Source organism: Phalacrocorax aristotelis, chromosome 19 (genome assembly GCF_949628215.1).
Source record: "Phalacrocorax aristotelis chromosome 19, bGulAri2.1, whole genome shotgun sequence".
In the NCBI taxonomy this organism is placed as follows: Eukaryota; Metazoa; Chordata; class Aves; order Suliformes; family Phalacrocoracidae; genus Phalacrocorax; species Phalacrocorax aristotelis.
The window spans coordinates 5,587,504-5,610,738 of NC_134294.1; the positions used below are offsets into that span (position 1 = coordinate 5,587,504).

Consider the following 23,235-nt stretch of genomic DNA (forward strand, 5'->3'; position numbering starts at 1 on the left):
CCCCCGCCCCCGGCTCCGGCTCCGGCTCCGGCTCCCCCCGGCCGGGCCGCGGGCTGCCTCAGCGGGGCCGGTGCCACGCGTGTCCCCGCACCCCCGCAGGACGGGCTCCCGCGCCCGGTAAGTGAGCGGGGCGGGGCGAGCTCCCCTTCCCCCGGTGACACGTGCGCGGCGGGATTTAACGGCGGGGGGGGGGGGGGGGCCGGGCATCGAGCCTAGGGCAGCTCCCGCACGGCGGGGTTATTCCGGGTGAGGGAGGAAGCCGTAGCGGCCGTCCCGGTGCCGGTGCCGTCTCCCCGCCGCGGGGCCGGCAGCAGCGGTGCGGGTATAACGGCGCCCCGCAGCATCCCGCGTCCCGGCCGGGCCATCGCTGCCACCGGAGCCGTGAGTACTGGAGCACGGCCCTGCCGCTGCTCCGTCCCCCCCCTCACCCCGCGGAGGCAGCGGCGGGATCGGGCAAGGACCGGGGGTCTCGTCTCGGCGGCGGGTGAGCCGGAGGGGGTACCGGGGCGGGGAGGGGGAGACCGGCGGCGGGGGGACCCTCCGGTGGAGCCCTCCATCACTCCCCGCAGCTGGTGCTGGCGGCGGGTCCCTGCTCGGAGAGCAAGTTTGCCTGTCGGGGTACAACGCAGCGCATCTGGGGGAGCAACCGATGCCTCTTCGGAGGGGCTGCCTCTGCTGCCCCGCTCCCTGCACCCCGGCATCCCTCTGGGGCCGAGGCCGGCAGCCTTCCTGGGCTAAGCGTGGTCTCCTTCCCTTTCCTTTGCCAAGTGGTGAAGCGATCCCGTTGGTAAAGGAAAAAGCTGCAGCTTTACAGCCTGGCGAGATGCTGGGGCCCAGGGAACAGCTGCGGAATGGTTCTGACAGTTGCGTTTTTGCTTATCCTCAGTGGAAGCACACGGGCTGTTTGGTATCGTTGGCTGTGGGGGAGCTGAAGGGCACAGGGAGAAACGTTGCCTCGGGTTTTCTGGTAACTTGGGGGTGGAAGTAAAAGGCAGCTTTTTTTCTGGCCTCTGCAGTGACCATTAGGGCAGAGAGCTCTCCTCGAGCTACAGCATCTCTGTTTGTGGAGGTGGTCCTAGGGAGCAGCAGGCCAGGGCAGGCAGCTGGTTTGGTTCTGCTGGCCGAGCCAATACCTCCCTCTGCAAGGAGCGCTGGCCCTGGGACCTCGGTTTCTCTACAGCAAGGAAGAAAGGCAGCGGTTGGGTGGGTGCCCCCGCTCTCTGTGTGTCAGTTCACAGCCACCGACTGACCGGACTCTTGTGCCAAGCTAGAAATCTGCAGAAGGAGTGGCGTTGTTTTTATGGGGTCTCTCTGTAAAGGAAACCTGCTCTGCTTTGACTTCAATGGCTGCTGTCCGATGAGCGCTATCTTGAGGTACTCTGCGTTGCTGGAGATCGCAAGGAGGGAGGTTAGTTCTGGAGTGATTCAGCAACATGTGGATATTTGGGTGCTTTTGATCCTGACAGTCTCCAGGTATGCTAGGCTGATGCAGGTAACTTGTTGCCCCTAGGACAGGGCATAGCTGAAATGCCCCTTTTCAGTATGGACGGTCCAAAGGCATGAGCTGCGTTTAAGGATGGGAGGAGTGATGAGGCCTCCACAACAGATTTGGGATGTCTGTGTGCTAGCATTTTGCACCAGGAGGTGCTGGCTTGTTACAAGTTCACTGTTACGTGGCTTGCTAACGCTTCAATGTACAATAGCCTTTTGGTTACGATCACTACAGCCAAGCAATTGCCTCTGTGGAATCTCTCCCCTCTGCAGCCCAAGTTTCTTTTCTGATCCATGAGCATCTGCTGGAAATACTTTATTCAGCATGGCAGTGACTAAGACTCTTGGGGATCTTGAGTGTAAAGATCTGAGTTTCCTTCCTGAGAACTGACTGACTCCTGAATCCCAGCAAATAGCATCTAATTCAGAGCGGAACAGGAGCTGGCAGGCGTAACAGCCACCTGCTTTCTTGGCCTGACAGCCTAGGATCCAAATGGAGTTGCTCTTTAGCGGCTTGGGTAACTAGGATGGTCCCCTATGCCTTCGGTCAGCTTGGTGAGGGTGGCAATGGAACCTCTTTGCCAGCCCATCTGGTGGCCATCTGCCCTTGCTTTCATCAGCATCAGTGTGGGTCTCTGTAGATGGAGCAGCACGTGAAAGCCAAAGCAGGCATGCTCTGAAGACTGGAGATCTGCTGGGGAGACTGTTCTGGGTTCTGGTCTTGCTTTGCTGCATTGCGGGCTCAGCAGCTCAAAAATGAGCCAGCCATGCTGAAGTCTCAGTGATGGCTTCTGTATTTTCCCAGGTGCTGGAGTCTCGCCTCCAAACCCTTAGGCAAGCTGGACTTGGTAACAAGAGAGGCTTCTCCCTTTCCGCCTGGCCTGCTTAGAACTGGCTGCGAACCACACTGCCTTCTCTAAAGGATGTGACCCCTCAGGGACAGGAATTCAAGCTCCTTCAGTTGAAATTCCCAGGCTCTGGGACCCGCTGGCCTTGGCAGGCCCCCAGTGTACCAGCAAACTCAAGGCCGTTATGTCACATGCTCCTCATAGCTCAGTTTTCATGTATGTGGCCCATGCTGCTGCCTGCAAGAAAATGTGAGGGAATTCTCTTAATTGTTTTCTGGCTTGAAAACAGGCTCCCACTGCTCCACAGTGTGAAGCACTGAGCTCGTTCAGAAGAGGAAATGCAGATCTGCTTACATGGTCTGGTACATCTACATTGGCAACCCACGCTATGGCCGAGGCTGGTAGGAGGCTTTGTAAGCTGTCCATAAATATGGCGTGGGCCGTGCAGTCTCTGCAAAAGGGATGAGGCCAGGGTGCAGCTGGTGACTTCTGCTGGTGACCTCCTGGTTCGGAGAGTCAGTCATGAGCAGTGCTTCCCGGGGCATCAGCAGCAGCATTGTTCCCTGGCTTATCCATCTCTACTGGCCATCTGCAGCAAGCAGACCCAAGTGCTTTTTCCTTCTTTCCTACTCTACTGCTGGAGCCACAAGGCCACGCTGCCTCATGTCATGGAGTCAATTTTCCCTTTAGAAGCCAAGTGGTAGCTCGTGCTGAGCCTCACCAGATCCATCGCTCTCGTCTGACGTCAGGGTATTGCTGAGCGGTAACAGCCGCTGAACTGGCCCACTGCCACCTACTACTCGAGACACCATCCCCTCGCACAGCGGACAGGTAAAGGGCACAGTCCCTCTTCGAATAGCTGCTGACCATGGATGTTGCTGTCAGGGAGCTCCTGAGCAAGTCTTGGAGCCCAGAACGTTGAGATCCTCTGATACGGGCTGCCTCCAGTGACCTGAGCACTCTCGTCTTGTCTGTTTACCTGTCTGAAAAATGAGTTGAGGACAGAAATGTCTGTCATGGGGGAGGCTAGTGGGAGATCAGGAATACCACAGTGATGGATAGTGCAGCTGAAGCTGTTAAATATCACTCTGCTGCCTGGAGAGACTTGCTTGATGCCTGTGTGTAGAGGTTTGACAATGCTTGTGCCATAAAATAGCAATGGATGCGACAGTAGCTCTTCTCCTGTGTCTGCTGGGGGACAGTGGGAGGGGGGAATTAGGACATGACCCACATTTCCAGTCCTTGGCAGAGGCAAAGGGCTCCATTTGCTTAGATTTTGATGTGCTTTGTGCTGGACTGTAGGAACTGCTGTCTAATCCCAGTGCAGCTGGAGACCTGCACATTTTGCTGAGCATCTCAAGGCATGAATTAGTTTCCATTTCTCCTTTCTTCTTAACCTGGGAATTCAGCAGTCGTAAACCTATTTGGGTCCTAACCCTTATAACCAATTACACAAAGTGACCCAAATATTAGCACAGATGCCTCTAAATCCCTCAACCATGGAGTCCTGCTTGGAGCTGCTGTGCTCCCCTGTGTGCAAAACACTAAAGGCAAAAGCTGTATTTGAAGATGTCTGCAGGAAGAGTTGCCGCCTTTGCAAAGTGTGCATGAGAGAGGGAGGAGATTGTGTACCCAGATAGGCACTGAGCAGGCTGGATACGCTTTATCTCTTCCAGGTGTGGGAATGTCCCGGTGCAGGCACTGAGGCTCTGCCTTGCGCTCCTTCCTGTCTCAGCTAAAGCACTTCTGAGCATGAGCTGGGGTAACTGAGAGCAACTTTGAGCTGAGTTTCCAAACAGAACTCCCCAGGAATGATGGGGAGAGAGGCATTAATTAGAAAAGACCTCCAGCCTTCTGGGTGCACTGAAGCCGATTGATTACAACCCACTGAGTTGCTGAAAGACACTGACTAGGTCAATGTGCTGAATGCCCTTCTTGCCTGAAGCCAGCGCTGTCTCTGTGCTGTAGAGCTGGCAACTGTGTGCAGTTTTCCCCCGTCTTCCCCACCCCCGTGCTGAGGCTCCACATCCTCTCTGGCAGCTTGTCACTTCTCTGCAGATGTCTAGACAGGAGGATTCAGTGCGTGTCAGTTATGCCTAATTCATTAAAAAAACCCAAACCCTACTGAGAGCTGGGGATTCTCGGTCCTGCAGACTCAGCGCTGTCTGCGGTGCCCCGTGCTGCCTTGAGGCTAGCTCAGAGCAGATTAATTCCACCGATCGGCAGGAGCAGCACATGGCTTGCCCTCCCATCCATAGCAGGGGGCTTGGGGAATAGAAGGCAGACATGGTCAGGGGCAGTGCTGGCAGCTGGAGCAGAAGAGAGAGAAGAGGAGGTGGAGAGAAGTGTTTGGGGCTGAGGTGTGTGCTCCTACCCTTTCCTGGCAGCTCACCCCAGTTGTGTGTTCTTGGCATGCTCATGTCCTCTGCCATGTCCATTGGGAGCTGGCGGAGGGGTGCAAGGTGTCCGAGTCCTCAGTCTGGCTGTCTGAAACTGCCAGCTTCCTAATTCTGCCATCCCTCCTGCCACCTCTGAAGGCAGAGCTGGTGCCAGGAATGACAGCTCCCATTGCCATGTTATGTCACATTTCCATCGATATTTGCAGTCCTGACCTCTGTATAGGCACGGCTGTAAATCATCCATCTCAGTAGCGACGACTGGACCTGCAGTTCAGAGCATCTAGTTCACTTGCTGCTCCTGAAACATTAGGTCCCTCTGCTTCCTCACAATTGCTGGCTCTTCTAGGCTGAGCACACAATTAACCTTGTATTAAAAAGAATGAATGTGAGCTGCTGCACACTGTTGGTGTCTGTTTGAATTCCCTGGATGCAGGTGAAGTGTTAGATGGGCTGAGGAGGGACTGAACCCCAAAGTATTGCGTTGAGGGAGATAGCATTTTCTGTCTGTATCAGTGATGCTAATGTGACAGGTCCTGGTGGGGACAATTGCCTAGATTTAGTGCTTGCTTTGCATCTGAGTCCTGGGCATATACAACTGGATGATTTCCAACCCTCTTTGATTGTGTTTATTGTGTGGAAGAGAGCAGGAAAGGTAGGAATGCAATGTATTTTGTAACGGGCAGTGCCAGGCCCTCTGAAAGAAGCAAGAATTTGGGATATTCAAGTTTGAGGTGTAAGGGCAGGTAGTGTGTTATCTGCTGTAGCTAGTGAAAACAGCCCTGGTGTCTTAGACATGCCTACTGCAAGAGGATTACTGATGCAAAAATGCTGCTAGTCATCTGGTAGTTCACAGCTTTTCTTTGGATGCAGGCTTCAGACTCATGGACAAGGTTCAATAAAAGGGGTAGCTCAGCCAAATTAACGGGGCCTCCACAAAGCAGCGAGGAAGGTGAAAATTTGCAGGCCTGCGGTGCACTCAGCTGCGTCTCTGGATGCTGGTACGAGCTGTATTAGTGGTCTTACTTCGCAATAGCACAACAGCAGCTATTGTTGCTGCCGGCTCAGCTGTTTGTGTCCCCTGACTGTGGAAGGGAAGGAAGAGAACACAGGAGCACATCTTCTTCCCAGCCCTGCTCCCAGGAGGAAAGAAGCTACTTGTGCTTGTGTGCACAGCCCCGCAGCTGGGCAGGGGCTTGCCTGTGCTCCCTTAGGCTGCCCCAGTCTAATCCTGCCCTGAGCTTTAATGTGTATTGCACATTTCAGTGCTTTGGGGGAGTGCTGAATTGCAGGAGGCTGCTTACTGGCAAGTGGCCTGTGGCTCCTCTCAGAGGGGTTAAAAATATGAATTCTGATTTCTAGTGTAGGGAGGAGGGAGATGCACTTGGAAGCTGTGATTCCTGCCTGTGACTCCACCACCAAGCTCCTTCTTCCCCAGGGCTGTCGCTCTGACCCTGGATGAGCTATGCTGTGCTGTTGTGCAGGGCGCTGCTTTGGCTGTGCCGCTCGGAATGGAGATCTGAAGCTGCTGGGCACACCAGAGCAGCGCTGCCAGCAGCCCCCTCCCGCCTGGGGACAGAGCCAGAGGGGGTCTGTCGGCTAAAAGAGGACTTTGTGCCTGGGAGATGGACCCCCAATGCCAAGGAAGGGGGGGAACAGCTCCTCTGAAAGGGAAACTGGCCACATGGTGCCACCTTATTGACCGAGCCTAGGCCGCCCTCTGCTCTGTTAGTGCCGTGACACGCCGGGGTAGAGGTGAGTGCCAGCGAGGACTTAATGTCTTAACCTGAAGGTCTAATGGCAGCACTTCTGTGGGAGATGCAGTGCTGTGCACAAAACAGGGCTTTGTAGCTGTTCTTCCAGAAGAGGTATTGGGATATCAACATAGGAATAGGGCATGCGCAGAAGTGACGGATTTAAGCATGATTGTGCATCAGGCCTTAGGGCACGTCATGCCTTAGAGTAGGGGATGTCACCTTATCCACAGCAAAGACTCGTCCCCAGCATCTGACCAGCTGTACAGGATGTGTCTTTGCTGTCTCCTGGCTAGCCTGGCGGACACAAAATCTCCATCCAGGCTGTCAACAAAAAGCCATTCTCCAGGGCCTTCCTGGGGAAAGGGCAGGCTCTGAACTTTTCCCTGGAGGATACTCCATTCCCTATTTATTGCTTAGCACACTTCTTTTCACTCTCGGCAAAATATGGTTTTTTGTGCAAAGAGAACAGACCTCCCTTTGGGCAGGGATCATTTGCATTAATTAACAGAGCTGTTATGCATGGCCACGCTCTGTCGCATAGGAGCCAAACAAACGCCTTCTTTTTTTTTGTCATAACCTAAGAGTTATTACAAGTCAGCCACTGCATCCATTATAGCTGATGTGTAACACGTGCATTCATGCTGCTACATGCTCCACAAAAGTGGGTTTGTATTTACTTCCCTCCGCTGGAGCTCTGGACACTGCTTTACTGTCTCTTGTGGTCCAGGCACTGTTCTCCATTAATTATATCTTAGCGGTGCTCATAGACCTTAATTTCCTGGGAATGAAGGAGATTTTTACAAGGAAATAAGGAATATTTAGTGCTGCCAATGAGGCTGAGTTCAGGCACAGGGAGCAGCACAAGCAGCAGTGGGGTGTCCTTTCCCTTTTCCCCCATTGATTATATTTTAACCAGTTAAAGCAAAAGAGATCTGATGGGAACGAGTTATTGCAGAGCAGAGGGGACACGTGGAGTGGGGCTGTACCTGCCATAAGCCTTTGGCCAAACTCAAGCCACGGCTCCCAGTGCTTCAGGATGGGAAGCTTTTCCCGAGGTGGCTGGTGGGTGGCTGACCTGCTGCAGCAAAAAAACATCACACGGAGTTGGTTCAGGCTGCCTGCAGCTGTGGGTCGGGTCATCTGTGGCCTGTCCCCTGGTGCAGCCCCATGGCTGGGATGGCATCTCCATCTGGCCCTGCTTGGCCATGTCAGAGACCGAGTGACACAGCGGTGGTGCAGGTCAGGGTGCTGCACACCAGCGTGGGCGAGGGAGGCACCGGTGGCATTTCAAGTAGAGCTCTTCAGAGCTCTGTGAGGTGCATGCCAGCCCTCACTGGTGACAGCAGGGGGTGTGGGTGGAGAGGGCAGTGAGCAATAGCTGGCCTCTATCTCTTGGCCATGGGAATCATTGCAAGGAAAGATAATGTCACCCTTGTCACGCTCTGCGTTTGTACTTGCCCAGAGTTGTGCAATGACTCAGTTGCAGGGCTGGGAAAACAGCCCAGCACTTCCGACCCTCTCTGGAAATGCATTTGATTACTGTGATGCTAATGCATTGGCTACAGCAGCCTTCAGTCTGTTGTGCCCTCCGTGTCCCTCCCCTGACCGCTGGAGCCGAGTTGTGTGCTACCCCCAACCTGGCTGGGGCGGTGAACCTTTTCTCATCGGCCTCAGAGTGCAATGAGAAGCAGTGCCATCTTCTCCCTGCTCCTCTGTCCTGTCCTGCAGTGTCCCCCACAAGTCCTCCCACTGCTGTAGAGCCAAGAGCTCCCATCCTTTGCTACCAGAGCCCAGGAGGGGTGAGGCGAGTGCTCTCAATTAGATCTGGGGTGTGACTTAAATACTGATGGGGAGAAGTATGCTCAGCAGCGTATTAAAAAGATAAACCAGCTCGAGCAGATCAGGAAAACCCTCAGGCTTGCAGCTAGGGAGGGGAAAAAAAAGACTAGAAAGCACTGTCCACTCTCTGCCACTAAACTAGGTCTGGGAAAGGAGCTCTTAAGCCCAGGTAGATGCTAATAATTATAAACCACCTTCAGGCGGGCACCTCTCATCCAGCAGTATCCACACACGAGGGTGTCCTAGGGATGTTGCAGCTTTCTGAAAAGCTCAGCTGAGGAGTGTGGGAGGAGAAGGCCGGTTAACTCATGGGCTCTTCTTTCCTGTCAAGGGCACAATGGCATCCTACTCTTATTGCTGGAAAGCATCAAGAGGCATTGCCTTTGTTGTGTGCCCGTGAGTCTTCCCCGCTGACAGAGATATGAGGAATCTCGTATCACGCAGGATGATGCAAATAGAAGAGGGCATTGCAGGCTTCTCTCCTGCTCAGGAAAGATGTTTATTCATCTTTTTTCCTCCTCCAGACTCTAGTACATGATACAATTGCTATTTAAAAATGAATAGATGGCTGCATTCGTGGCTGAGCAGGCACAGCATGGTGGGTTTCTATTTTTAGGCTCAGCACGGCTGGCAATGTGTAGGTGTCGTGAGGAGCACAGAGGCTGAGGGGATTCTCTCGCCGCAGGGATGTGGGGGCAGGCGCACGAGTGCAGCACACAGGCTTTTTTTCTTCAAGCTGCTTTTTTCCTCCTGATCCCTCCCCCTTCTTCCTCCTTCTGCTCAGTCATTCTTTCTTCACTCCCCCACCTTTCCTTTGGGTGCTGCTGGCAGGGAGACATTCAAACACCTTTCGAACACTGTGAGCAGCCTAGATGCAGGCAGGATGGAAGGAAAAAACATCTTTGCACAAATAAATTTCCTTATTCCTTGATCAGGCAATTTTTGTTTTCTGCAAGCCGATCAAGTTTATGCTCCTGCTCCCTGCCTGGGCTGTCCTAGATGTGTGGAAGGACTGTCCCGCTGCACGCTCCGTGGCGTGTACGTGCAGACCGAGTTCTGCGTTGGGTCCCAGCCGCCCGATCAGCACCTCTGTTCTTTGCTGTCTGTCCCTCCTGCGAGCCTTGTGAAACAAAAACCACCTGAAGTTCAAAGTTACCTCTCGGAAGGACAGCTAGGGTCTCAGCCAGGGCTGCTTCCAGGGATATCTAGGAGCTCTGCTTTGCCCACACTGCCTGCTAGGCTAGCGCAGGAACAGGACTCCGCGGTGCTGGAGCAGGGCTGTTTGCTGCAGCCTCGAGGCTGTGGTGAGGTTGGACATGCCTGGGCAGAGGATGCTGGGGGGAAGTGGAGACCAGGACCCTGTTCTCTGACCACCTGGAATCCCCAGCCTCTGTCCAAAAAGAGGCTTGAAATATAAAATGGCAGGAAGAGTCGAATCCCAGGTCTGCAGGTTTCTGTACTGGGACTGTAGAGCTCTGTGCTTCAATTGCCTTCGCCCTCTGCCTTATCCTGAATTGTTTGGGCATGGGAAAGACAGCAGCTCTTTGAGCCTACCTTTGAAAGCAGGTGCATCTTCTGGAAGCTGGAAGCGAACAGCCACCAGTCGAAGAGCTGTGGTCCGTAACATCACTCTTGCCTTTTAGGATGTGGGATTCCCTGGTTATTTTTTTGTTTTGGCTAATCAGGGTTGTCATGTTCGCTGTCTCTAGTGGTCAGTTTAAGCTGTGTTTGATCAATGCAGGACTGGCATGCCCTGGTGAGCTTTCTGAGATCAATGCTTCTGCTGATAGTGCGTGGAAATGCACCTTGTTAGGGGGATTTGGAGATGGTGCAACTTCAAGGAAAACCAGTGTAAGCACATATGTTGTAGAGCGGTACCCTTCTGAAGGCAGGTGAGGAGGACGTCAATCCAGCTGGGAAGCAGTGAGTGTCACAGAACAGAGAAGAGTCTCAGCACCACTTTGCATTGCTTGTCTTCTTCCAGGGACTGTCTCCTTCCCATCGCTGGTTTATGAGCAGGATGATGTTTCCCTGGCTGGTTAGACAGGAGCTGTTCTTGTGCAGGCTCTTTGAGCAGTGGCACGGGCATACTTGGGGGCTCTGGGAATTGTCTGGGGCTAGAGCTATTCCTGCCTGGGTAACACTTTGGTTTTCCCTCATGCCAGTGCCACTGAGAAGGGAAAGCCCACCATCAACCACCTGCAGCCATGGAAGGGGGTGTGCAGCTCCTCAACCGCGACGGCCACAGCATCTCCCACAACTCCAAGCGTCACTATCACGATGCCTTCGTGTGCATGAACCGCATGCGTCAGCGTGGGCTGCTCTGCGACATTGTGCTCCATGTGGGCACCAAGGAGATCAAGGCCCACAAGGTGGTGCTGGCGTCCTGCAGCCCGTACTTCCACGCCATGTTCACAAGCAAGTAGTGTCCTCTCTTCGCCATGGCCAGGGTCTCCCTGCCCTTCCAACCCTCTCTTTCCTGCAAACTCCCGTTTCTGTCCTTCTCCCTATTCTCACTGCCATACCCTGTGGAAATAGGATGCCTGTATATCATCTCTGTGAGCAAGTGCAGTAATGTTCCTCATTTGGCTCCCTTGCATGAAGCCCTTTGCCTGTAACCCCCAGGAGAGGTACCTTGAAGCCCATCCTGCAGACTTGGACCCCATTCCCTAGAATATATTGCTGCTTCTCCTTGCTAAGAGGTGAGCAGGAGACCTTTCTGGGCTGTGATGCTAGGCTGTGGAGGTGGATGTGACTTGTTCCATGCATGGTCAAGTCTTTCCGAGGGGAAACAATCCTGCTGTGGGACTTTGTTCATGTCTAGTGTCTGTGTTGCCCCAGATGAGATGAGTGAGAGCCGCCAGACGCACGTGACGCTGCACGACATTGACCCACAGGCCCTGGAGCAGCTGGTGCAATACGCTTACACGGCTGAGATTGTGGTGGGCGAGGGGAATGTGCAGGTAGGAGCTTCTTCCCAAATCTCTCTTCTCTACAAAACCATTCTGTATGAGACTTACATCCTGGGGGCTCTTCTCTCCCTCTGCTCAGCACTTTCAGCTGCTGTTCTGTGATGGCACCTGCACCTAACAGTGGTCAGGGGGTTCATCTGCTCCTCCGTGCCCAGAGGTGTGGCTCCTGCAAATGCTGTGGCTGGGGAGGGCTCCGCAAAGCACTATGCAATAGCTAGGTCTAGTCCTGAGCGTCTGCTGTTCTCCTGCCATTTCTTGGCCCCGTGGGGAGTTACGGGTGTCCTTTTCAGCTCTTCTTTAGCTTAGTCCTGTTGGAAACAAAGAATTCTTTGTCCTCTATGTGCTTGTGTGCCTGAAGGTGCTCAGTAAGCCTGTTCTGTTATTGACCTGCACTGAGATGAGGGTGAAAATGGTTTCCTTGCTCTGGAAACTCTTTTTTCCCCCATTCTTTTCCACTGCCAGACACTTCTTCCTGCTGCCAGCCTGCTTCAGCTCAATGGTGTGCGGGATGCTTGCTGCAAGTTCCTACTCAGCCAGCTCGACCCATCCAACTGCCTGGGGATCCGGGGTTTTGCTGACACGCACTCCTGCAGCGACCTCCTCAAGTCTGCGCACAAGTACGTCCTCCAGCACTTCATGGAGGTGTCCAAGACAGAGGAGTTCATGTTGCTGCCTCTTAAACAGGTGAGGTCCTGATGGGGAGTGTGAAGGTATGAGTGTGGCAAGGCTTTTTGTGCTCTGTCCTGGAAGGCACAGTGTCAAGAACCCAAGCAACCTTCACTGAGAGGACAGGGTTTGGCAGGGGAATGTACTCAGATTCTGTGCTTTGGTCCTCTCTGCACAATGGAGAGACAATACATGGGAAGAGTGCTGTCAGAGCACGAGCTTAATCCCATGTGAAATAGGGATGGGAGGGTAGTACGGAGGATAATTGCTGTCACTGGTGCTTGCCACATGAGCTCTGAGCCCGCTCTCCTCTCTCTGGGGGCACAGGTCAAGGAATAAGTCCTGGCTGCCCTGGTCACATAGCTGTGATGTTTAATTCAGAGCTCAGCTAATGTTACCTGCTGCTCTTCCTGTGGTGCCAGCGTGGCCCCTGGCTCATTGCTGCCTGCAGCGTGCTGTGCTGGGCCCTGGCCAGCAGACGTTCCCAGTCCTTGCTCTGCATCACCCGACCCTGTACCGTCCCTCACCAGGATACAGATGCTTCCCTTCACCTATTCTCAGGGCAGTGGGGTGCGTGGCAGCAAGAGGAGGGTACGTATCTCCACTTGCTCCAACTACGTTGTCCTTGGCAGGTGAAGTGAGTGTGCTGGGAACAGCCAGGGCACCTGGCTCTATACCTTGAAATATTGAAGGAATGCATGCAAGCAGAGTCATCTGCCTGATCTCGCTGGTGTTGATTGGAAGTGTCAGGCGTTGCAGCAGGTTCAGACACAGAAGGGGGCAAATGAGCCAAGGAGGATGATCGAGGGCAGAGCTGTCTCCACATCAGTGCTGCGAGGAGAGGGGAGGCACAGCTGCACCTGCCTGGTCTGGGGGACCCAGTTGCTCTTTGGATCCTTCTGTGTCCAGTGAAAGAGAGTAGCTGTACACCCCTCAATGGCCAGCATCTGCAGGAGGCGGGGGCTCTGCCTCTGGCAGTGCTGTTCTGCTGGGCCAGTTACCCGGGGGTGTGAATGTGTCCTTTCCTCCCAAACCATACCAACCGACTCTTGCCCTTTCCACGCTGCTCTGCAGGTGCTGGACCTCATTTCTAGTGACAGCCTCAATGTGCCATCAGAGGAGGAGGTGTACCGGGCTGTGCTCAGCTGGGTCAAACATGATGTGGACAGCAGAAGACAGCATGTCCCCAGGGTGAGTCTGATGGGGAAGGTGGCCTGGTTCTACCCACCAGCTCTGAGTGCCCGGTCTGGGTGGGTACACAGCTGAAGGAAGCAGCTGGGTGGCCGGAGGGCAGGGACAGCACGTCCCTGCCACCCCACTTCCAGTCCAGTTGTAGATGGGGGTGTTGCTGAGAAAGTTTGGTCTCACAGAGTGAACTCCAGACTATTGACAAATCTGAGGGGGGTGGCCTGTGTGACCCCTGGCAGTTTGGGCATGCAGAGCTCTGGGGAGGATGTGGGCAACAGCAGAGGTCAGCCCTGGCTGCAGCCTTCCTGAGCTTTCGCATGCATCCTGAAACAAAAGTTCAGGCAAATTTGATCAGGGACTTCTTTTAACTCCTGCTTTTGTCTCTCTGCATCTGCACCTTGGATCTGCAAGCCTCCTGCCTGCCAAAGGTGCAACTGGAGAAGACATGGTTAAGCCCTCTCCTGGGGGGCTGCCAGTGCTTGGCACAGGGTGGGCACCCTCTCACGGATGCAGCCTCATACTGCAGCAGAGGCTGTCCATGTCTCCCGCAGCCCCTGCTTCTTGTCATCTTGCTGCTCTCGTGCTTCAAGGGAGACATGGGTGGGAGCTATGGGAGGAAGCATCCTTAAGTGTCCTTCCAAAGGCTGGGACTGAGATGGGGCAGGGTGAGGAAGACTCTGAGGGTTTCCCCTGGGTTTCCATCTATGCCAGGGCTTGACCCTAGGGAAGTTCTGTCTCCATCTTTGCTGGTTGTGTGCACTCAGACATCCCTCCTGTGGACAATGCAGGCAACATGCGGCGTGCTGCACAGAGGGAGGTGGTGTCTGGGCTCTGCAGCCCCGCAGCAAGGATTATGTGTAGCATGAGTGCTGGAAGAGAATGTGGGTACTGGCAGAGGGCAAGGTGGGGATCTGGGGTGGCTGTGGGACATGTCTTGGCCAGGCTGAGGGCTCCTGGCTCTGCAGAGATGTTAAGGCTGAATTGCTGCCTGGGCTTTGGTGCCCTTTGTCACCGGGTGCCTGTCCTGCCAAGTGAGCAGGATGACATCTCCAGGTGGAGTCAGCCTTTCCAGGGTCCCCAAGGTTTGCAGGGGAGATGTGTAGACTGGGATGGACCCTTCCCACCCTGCCTATGGGGTGCAACTCCTCTCCCCTCAGCTTATGAAGTGTGTGCGGCTGCCCCTGCTGAGCCGGGACTTCCTCATGAGCAATGTGGACACAGAGCTGCTGGTGCGGCATCACTCGGAGTGCAAGGACCTGCTGATCGAAGCCCTCAAGTACCACCTCATGCCGGAGCAGAGAGGGGTCCTTAGCAACAGCAGGACGAGGCCGCGGCGCTGCGAGGGGGCCAGCACTGTGCTCTTTGCTGTGGGTAAGGCCCTGCCACACGCTCACGTACACGCAAACCCCTTTCCCAGGGCCTCAGTCTGTTGTTTGCTCTGTTTGCCATCCCGTGCGCAGGTGGGGGGAGCCTGTTCGCCATCCATGGGGACTGCGAGGCCTATGACACGCGGACGGATCGGTGGCACATGGTGGCCTCTATGTCGACTCGCAGGGCCAGAGTGGGCGTTGCTGCCATTGGGAACAAGCTGTATGCTGTGGGCGGGTAAGGAGGGCACGGGAGCCATGCACAGGGAGCTGGCAGGGATGCCTTTAGCAGCCTCGAACAGAGCGTGTGATGAGACCAGCACAGAGCTGCTCTGGAAGCAGAGATGGCCAGCAGAACCTCCCAGGCCAGCCTCCCGATGAAGCAATCCAGTATCTCTGGGTTACTAACTGCAGGAGTAGCATCTGAAAACTACTTCCCTGCCCCTGCAATTTCGAGCAGTGAGTTTGCTTCCTCTCTGTTTGGTGGTGGCTACATCCTGGACTTGCGCTGGTTCCTCCCGTTTGCCTTAGCCCTACGCTACAGGCTGTTAAGAGCCTGCTAACTCCCCAGCCCACCTCTACCCTGGTGTGGGGGCCCTCCGAGACCTACATTCTTTGCAGGAGAGCTCAGCTAAGGGCTCTGCAATTCCAGCTTTAGTGCACTTTGTCTTGAGGAAGCTGGGCAGGGGGGAGAGGGAAGGGGTGGTGACCAGCACCCAAGGCTCTTGATCGGCTCCAGAGCTGTAGGACCAGCCCACAGACTCAGCTGCAATTCGGACTTCCCAGCTCTTACCTGTTCTCTCTTTTTTTCCCCTACAGCTATGATGGGACCTCTGATCTGGCCACAGTGGAGTCCTATGATCCTGTCACCAATTCCTGGCAACCTGAGGTGTCCATGGGCACCAGGAGGAGCTGCCTGGGTGTAGCAGCGCTTCATGGGCTTCTCTATGCTGCTGGGGGGTACGATGGGGCCTCGTGCCTGAACAGGTAGGGGATTGCCTTGCTACAGGCTCCTCCGGTCTCTTGCATGCACTGTCCTTGACGCTGGGTGCCTAGGGAGCCCACAAGTCCTGCTCCTGACAGACAGACTGGCTCCAGAGTAGATATCTTGCAATCCAGCTCTGTCTTCCAGTGTCTTTGATGCAGGCAAAGTTTCTTCAGGGAAAAAAAACATCTTGTAGCCCTGTGCCACAACAGAACATAGCCTTTGTCAGTTCTTCCCTCCATTTTCCTTGTCTATTCCCACGCTTTTTTGGAAGCTGCCCCTGAGGGCCTGTGTCAAAAAGCTTTGACCTGGGCTTTGCCAGTGTGACACCTTATGTTCCTGTGTCCCTGCCCACTGCAGCGCAGAGCGGTACGACCCTCTGACAGGCACCTGGACATCCATCGCTGCCATGAGCACCAGGAGACGCTACGTCCGGGTGGCAACGCTAGGTGGGTGATGGCATGAGGACCTGACTGACTCCTGTGCAGGCTGTCTTTTGCATTTCTGGTGGTTCCTTTTCATGTTCTTCTGTTCTAGTTGCTGCCCCTTCTTCCTAGGTTCTCTAGCTGTGTGTCTGGGTAGCCCAGCCATTCCTCTGCCATGCGTTGCCATGCTCCTTGCCTCTGCCCTCCTTCTCAGTCTCCTTAGTAGCTGGGTTTCATCAAATTCTGGAGGCAACTCCTGAGGAGACCCACAACTTGTTCCTCAGCTCCTTTGTGCCCCTTCTTCTTTGGGGCAAGAGGGCTGGCTGTGGATGATCACCTATCCCTGGATAGGAAGGGACAACCTTATTACTCCGTTATGAAAGCGGGACAGTCCTTTTACTGATGATCCAAGCGGTACTGCGGGGTCAAAACTGTCTCTGCCAGGGGTGTCATAACATCAGGCGCAATGCTGTGATGTCTCCTGACTGCACTGAATGATTCTGTCCTTAAGGAGGATGCAGCGTGAGAGCTGGCCTCTTCGTTGTTTCGTGTGGCTATGGGGTTAATGCAAGTACCACTCTCCGCCCTCGCAGGTGCTGACCTCCCTGGGGATGCCAGGGTAGCATGCTGTTCCCCACCATCCCAGGAACTGCTGTGCAGTCTCCCTGTGGTACTGTTATCTGGTTTCAGCTCTCAGTGCTGACTCAGAGGCTCCCTCTCCTCCATCACCAGCTCATCCTCTCTGCCTGCCACAGCCTTTATTGGCGTTCCCCTGCTCCAGCCTCCGCTGCTAAAAATAACCCATTGCTCTGGTGGGGAGCACTTGCAGCTCCCATAATGAGGAGGCCAAAAAGCAGCAGGCGAGTGAGCTCTTTGGGAAGCTTGCAGTGTGGCAGAGAAATCGCTCAATGAATATTTCCCAATGCACTGTCCTGCAAGGGGAGGGGGAGCTGAAGGAGCCCTGCTGAGAGGAGCTGGGTTGCCTGGGGAGTGGGAGGCACTGAGGCTCAGCTGATACCTATATGGGCACCCTGTGCAAGAGCTGTGGCAGGCTGTGCTGGGACTGGGGCCATGCTCTTTAGCTAACTCCTGTGCGTGTGTGACTGTCTTTGCAGAAGGCAACCTCTATGCTGTTGGGGGATATGACAGCTCATCCCACTTAGCCACAGTAGAAAAGTATGAGCCCCAGGTAAATATGAGAGAGAGCATGCCTGGTAACCCTTTTCCTTCTCCCCTCCTGATGGGCCCTGCAGGAAGATGAGGGCCATGCAAGATGCTAGAGAACTCAGTAGAGAGTGAGAGACCAGCTGTATGTGGTCTCGTAGCAAACCACTGCCATAACTTAAGATGTGACCACTTCCTAGCAAAGCACTGCAGCAGCAGAGCAGAAGGTGTGCCCATGTCAGCCTGCGCAGCACAGACCTGCCTGCCTCCTTGGGGACTTAAGCCACCATGCGTGACTACGAGATGAAGCGGGTATCAGCCCCCTCCCCGGCTCTTCTGCAGGGGCAGAGTATCTGGGGTGCAATCCGGAGCAAAGTGAGCCACAGCTCAACCATGCAGGCTCCAAGACACCTCTCTGAGATTTTCAACCACCAGAACATGCTCTATCCCCGTTGCCTGTAGGCCAGCTCAAGTTCTGTAGGAAAAACAGTTCTCGTTCGTACCCTGAGCTGTTTCTAGCTCCCAGATGAGGTCCTTGCTGCATGCGCATCCAGAGCAATTAGTGAGGATTGTGGCAGGCTGGGGACATGTGTTGGGCCGGGGGTGTCACAGCTCTATTGGAGCAGGCTAGATGGCTGCAAAAAGATCAAAGAGAAGGTCCTGGAGGTTCTTCATGAGCTGTAAAGCCACAGTCATGACTTGTACAGATTTACAATAGATACAGCTCAATCCCGTGACTGGGCTGGGATTCAGCTGTGATGTGAGCAGACAGACAGATCTCTGTGCTCAGGCCCCTGGGATGGCAGGACTCCTGCCAGCTGCGGCTGTGCTTTCCTGAGCCCATCGGCAGAGGTGTCTCCTGGGGCCTGCAGCTCTTCCTGCAGGAAAGTTGAAGGGAAAGAACTGGGGTCCCCCCAAAAGTCTTCTTGGGGGAGGACTGTTATGTCAGGAGCTGTGTGGTTAGAGCAGGACTAATATCGCAGGACTGGGTTGGCAGGGGTACATTGAAAATGACTCGTACATCTGGCTCACAAACATCGCCTCTTCCCAGATCAACACCTGGACGCCCATTGCTAATATGCTAAGCCGCCGGAGCAGCGCAGGAGTGGCTGTGCTGGAGGGGATGCTCTATGTGGCCGGCGGCAACGATGGGACCAGCTGCCTTAACTCTGTTGAGCGCTACAACCCCAAAACCAACACATGGGAGAGCGTGGCGCCCATGAACATCCGTAGGTAAGGAGCTCTGCCCCTGCCACGCTCCCGAGCCGCCGGGGAGCCTCAGCTGCTGCAGTCAGGAACGGGGATCCCATCTCACAGATAGCCTTGCCTCGCTTGGCACTGCAAGCTGTAAAATGCAGACCGTGCCCCAGGGCCTGGCTAACGCTGGGGTTGGCCGGCTCTCTGCTGCTTGCACAGAGGCAGCCCAGCTCCCTGCCGCACTGGGGGGGACTGGTGTGTGCCTGTGCCAGGAGGCCGGAGCAGGGATGCTCTGCAGCAGGCGTTTCTGCAGAGGGATTTATTCTCGGCAGTCTGTGTGGCCGTAAAGAACCAGGTGGTGTATCTGGCTGAGGCCACGTAGGAGATGTTGCTGGGCTGCAGGAGGATTTAAGGCTTGGAGGTCCAAGGATTTTAGGCTCCTGGGGACTGTTATTTAGACGTGGCACTTCCCCGGTGGGAGGAGGGTATCAGAGTGAAGGGGAAGATCTGAGGCTCTATACTGCACTCTGCCACTGACCGACTGTTTGAGCCCCAGTAGTTCATTTTCACTAGGTATTTGTGAGGCTGGGCATTCCCTTTTGTGCGGTGACAGAACTCTGGCTGGTTTATCTGAGGTCCTGAGCTCCCCTACACCCCACACATGCCCAGTTCAAGCCTCACACCCCTGTGGTCTCTGCATGGTCGTTCCAGGAGCACCCACGACCTGGTGGCCATGGATGGGTGGCTGTATGCAGTGGGTGGCAATGACGGGAGCTCCAGCCTAAACTCCATCGAGAAGTACAACCCCCGTACCAACAAGTGGGTAGCAGCCTCGTGCATGTTCACACGCCGGAGCAGCGTGGGGGTGGCTGTGCTGGAACTCCTCAACTTCCCGCCTCCCTCCTCGCCCACCCTGTCAGTGTCTTCGACGAGCCTTTGACAAAGAATCAGGACCTGCCTTACCTCAAGGGGACAGGGGCGCCTGGCGGAGCACTAGGCCAGCGTGGCCCGTCCCGCGGGGCAGCCGGTCGCTGTAGGAGGAGAGCCAAGGTACCGGCCGCTGACTCCAGGCCCAGCACTCCTGTGAACCCCCGGAGCCATCCCCACTCTTGGTGCACACATCGGATCAGCACGACCACAGCAGTTAGAAATGTGCTTCCTGGGCGAGCATCCTCCTTCTAGAGGGCAAGAAGAGGGGGTGCTCTCTGCTCCGTTCAGACTCATCTCGACACTCACCCAAAGGGCGTATATTTTCTTTGGGGAGGGGAAACTTTAAACCATTGCTGCTTCTTGGATTCACGTGATCCAGCCGGTGCCACACATACGAGCACAGCCAGCCTTGGAGGCTTCCAGGAGTCCTGTGGGGTGGCAGAAGTGGACAGCACTCCTCCCAGGGACGCGGCTGAATGTGCAACCGTTCCTCTGAATGTCACTGTAGCCAAACTCTTTACCAAGCCTGTTGTGCACTGTTAAAGACTCTGAGGCCATTGTATGGTTCTCAATGGTGTCTAATTGATGCCTTAAAATACACACACAAAAAAAAGAAGCCCAGCTAAGGGACAGGGACTTGAGGAGGTGAGGTTTGGAGACAAAACTGGATGCAGCATCCTGAGCCCTCCAGTGTTTCCATACTCAGCTGGCCTCACCTCGTTCACTAAGATCCCAGCTGACCATTGCTCTGGGGAGTCCCCAGCCAGGCAGATGGGCCGAATGACCTTGTTTGCATCCATGCCATTGCTGTCCCAGGTTCAAGTGACTGTGCGGCTGCCTGCTCTCTGCACGTGGTCCTGGTTCACGGTTTGGCTGGGAATGGATCGGCCTGTTTGCTGTTCCCCTCTCTGCAAAGCAGATTCTGGGTTTATGGAAAGGTATCAGTTCTTAAACAAGAACAGTCCAGCCTTCTAAATGGGAGGATTGCCTGGCATTACTTTTTTGGGTATTAATTTTTTGCCTTTTTTATTTGAATGCTAATATTTTAATTCTAATGACTTCATATCCCTTTAGTTTTTTACACTCTCCTGGTTTTCCCCATCCCATCTGCTTTTAAGGCAGCAGAAGGGATGCAATTACTTTTCTCATTTGCTGATGAGATGATGACTGTGTCCTGGAAGATGTTCTCTATAGATGTGTGGGTGTGTGTGCATGTGTGAGATACCGTATGTACAGTGGAAAAGCACGGAAGGGACCATTTGCAATTAGTAACTCTCTGGCAATTAAGCAACCACTTTAATTAACTAAAGGTTGAACAAATTAGTACTGTAAGTCACAGGTCTGTCCTAGACCCACCTGTGCCATGGAACCTCTTGGGTGGTGTTTTCAGTACGTTTGCTGTAGGGTGTGTGTATGAGCCTTGAACTGAGACATATTATCAGGTGTTCTCCACATTATAGAGGAATGACTCAACCACTGGTACCTCAATAGTGTTCAAATGTAGCATTGGAAATACGGTCTGTTTGTTTTGAACTAATTCCTTTATCCTTTTTCCCCTCACTCCTTCTCATTTCTCATTTACAGGGTTCAGATTTCACTTCTGACGGTACGTGTTGGCCTAAATTTTCAAGTGGTTAGGGATTTCTTCTTTTCTTTGGGGTGAAAGGAGAGTTGGAGATGAGACAGGGACTCCCCAGCTTAAGACAATTTTTATGGCAATGTGATGTCTCCTGGACAGGTGCCTGCATGTTTTACAAGCCCACTTACAGTGCCTAACGTTGGACACCTGAAATTACCAGCAGCTTCTGAAAATCTGGGCTGCTTCTCCCCCCGGCCCCTCCCCAAGGACAGTCTGCGCTCCTCAGGCTGAGGAGGCCTTGTTGGCTTTTCGAACAGACTCTAAACCTGCTTCTCATTCCCCTCTCGCTTGTCAAGCCTCTGCCCCAGCCTGTCAGAGCTCAGCAGCTCTCCTGTTCCTCTGTATCGCAGAGGACCCTGCAAATGTCCAGGCTCTGCTCGTGCAGGTTGCCTCTTGGTCAACGTGGCGGTAGGGCCGCCCTAAGCAGGTCGCATGAATCTGCTTTGTTCCAAGTAACGATGAAATCGGTGAAGTCTGCTCTGTTGGGTGCACGCGTGTGCCTACGCATGAGTGAGGTCTCCATCCTTTTCTTCCCATTCCTGTAAGCAACACCGGGATTTTAGTCTTCTGCTGGACTCATCGACCAGTGCATTCAAGGTGCCCCTGGCTCTAGGGTCCTCTCTGAAGGAGGATCAGCCTGAAAGCCCCGCAGCCATGTCAGAAGTGAAAGGTCCTGGTGCTGGGCCGTGGCCTGAGGTGCCGAGGTCCTGCCGAAGCCTCTCTGCGAGGAATGGCATAAGGACAGCGGAGCCCAGCCAGGCTGCTGAAGGGACAAGGAGGGGGCAGTGCAGGGCCAGAGGGGAACTGCTGAAGGGAGAAACAGGGCTGGTTTCAAACAAGGAACGAGTTGTTACCGCAGTAGTTGCTGTAGTAGCAGAAGTTGGACTTTTGGTCCAACTGTGGCCGCTGTAGCGTGAAGGGGGGCGGTTGCCTTGAGGGGCGGCAGGCAAGCAAACCCAGATGGGAAGCGAGCAATGTAGCAGGCTGAGAAGAGTTTTTGTGCCACACGCCCTTGGCCCCAGCTGTAATCTTTAGCAATTTACACTACAAATAGCATGCAATGTTGTCCTGCCTCCGGAGGATCAGGGAAACAGGCAGTGTGACTCCTGTCGCCAGCCGGTTGGGTCCTGAGCAATATCACCACTGAGCCTGTTCTGCAGAAACCCGGGGAGGAGGGAGCCTTTTGTGTCTCTGATGTACTAACTATGCAGGTGCTCACTGCTTTCCTCTATAGGAGAAAGAAGGAAGGAAAGGGCAAAATAGTTCCCCGGCAGCTTGCGGGGGTCCGGAGCACCCTGACCCACACTGTGTGGACACGAGGTGTCAGCATCTGCCCTGGGAGATCCCAGGGTGGAATTGCTTCTGGTGCTGCACATCCCTCGCGGAGCTGGAGGCCTCGGAGGGGATGTGCGTCTGTGTCTGTCTGTCTGTGCGTAGTACCCTATCTGAGGGGAGGAGAACTGTCAACTGTGTGTGGCTTTTCTGCCAGTTTTAGTTAGTGGTGTCTCACCCAAAATGTTATTTGTGTGATTTTTCCCATGTGAGCTTTCCCCAGCAGAGGAGCATCCCTGAGCGGGTGGCTCCAGGCTGTGTGTGTTGATGTGTTTCGCCCAGGGACCCCGGTGTCAGTCTGCAGTGAGACAGCAAGGCTAGGCAGGAGCGCTTGCCCCGACGTGGGGGCAGAGGTTCGCTTGGCCTTACTGGTAGGCAGACCCCATCTACTCCATGTCAAACCATTGTCACTTTGATTTCTCTGTAAGTTATCTGACTTATTTATGTGGAACTCTGTTACTCTGAATTTTTTGCACTACCTGGGATTGGGAAGGGGATACAAGCAATAGAAGCCAACATGTACAATAAAGATGTTTTCATGAATACCGGATCCTGCCTCTTGCAACCTTCCTTTTCACTGCTCTGGCCCCACTCCTGTGGAGGCAGGGAGCTGCTCTCTGCATCGCCCTGTGCAGCGGTGGGGAAAGAGCGCCAGGCAGAGGGTGCACATGGCAGGCTGCAGTGCATCTGTGCCTGAGCAGCCACCGCGGAGCACCACCTGCGTGCAGCCACTCCACGCTTCGAGGCACCTGCACGGAGCAGGGACAGGCGTCCATCTGGAGGCCGTTTCGGACCACCCTGCTGTTGTGGATGTTAGTAGAGGAGGCCAGAGGAGCCAAAGCAGCTTTGAAGGAAGCGCTGCACCACAGGTGAGCTAAAAGGGGTGGCTTTTAGCCCAGGTCCCGGCCCTGCACTCAGCTGGCTGGTTCTGGGTGCCTGGCCGGGGAGGTTGCTGTCCCGTGGAGAAGGTGCTCCGTATTCCCAGAGAGGGTGCTGTGCTGGGGCTGTCCACTGCTCTGTGCACCTTCACCCTACCCTA

General features: G+C 54.6%; 1 protein-coding gene across 4 annotated transcripts; it reads left to right on the top strand.

Moving 5' to 3' along the window:
- Positions 1-5: 5 nt before the first annotated feature.
- On the top strand, positions 6-22,746 carry KLHL17 (kelch like family member 17). Of its 4 annotated transcripts, XM_075113805.1 has the most exons (14): positions 6-117; positions 1,320-1,408; positions 2,297-3,170; positions 10,497-10,749; positions 11,173-11,294; positions 11,766-11,987; positions 13,044-13,160; positions 14,315-14,528; positions 14,618-14,762; positions 15,344-15,511; positions 15,870-15,958; positions 17,050-17,123; positions 18,150-18,331; positions 19,007-22,746. In XM_075113805.1, the coding sequence occupies exons 4-14, from the start codon at positions 10,539-10,541 to the stop codon at positions 19,233-19,235; spliced, it is 1,773 nt and encodes a 590-aa protein (XP_074969906.1). In that variant the 5' UTR covers positions 6-117; positions 1,320-1,408; positions 2,297-3,170; positions 10,497-10,538; the 3' UTR covers positions 19,236-22,746. The 4 variants fall into 4 exon arrangements, with proteins under 4 accessions (XP_074969906.1, XP_074969905.1, XP_074969904.1 ...); XM_075113804.1 differs by lacking the exon at positions 1,320-1,408; XM_075113803.1 differs by lacking the exons at positions 1,320-1,408; positions 2,297-3,170.
- Positions 22,747-23,235: the final 489 nt, after the last annotated feature.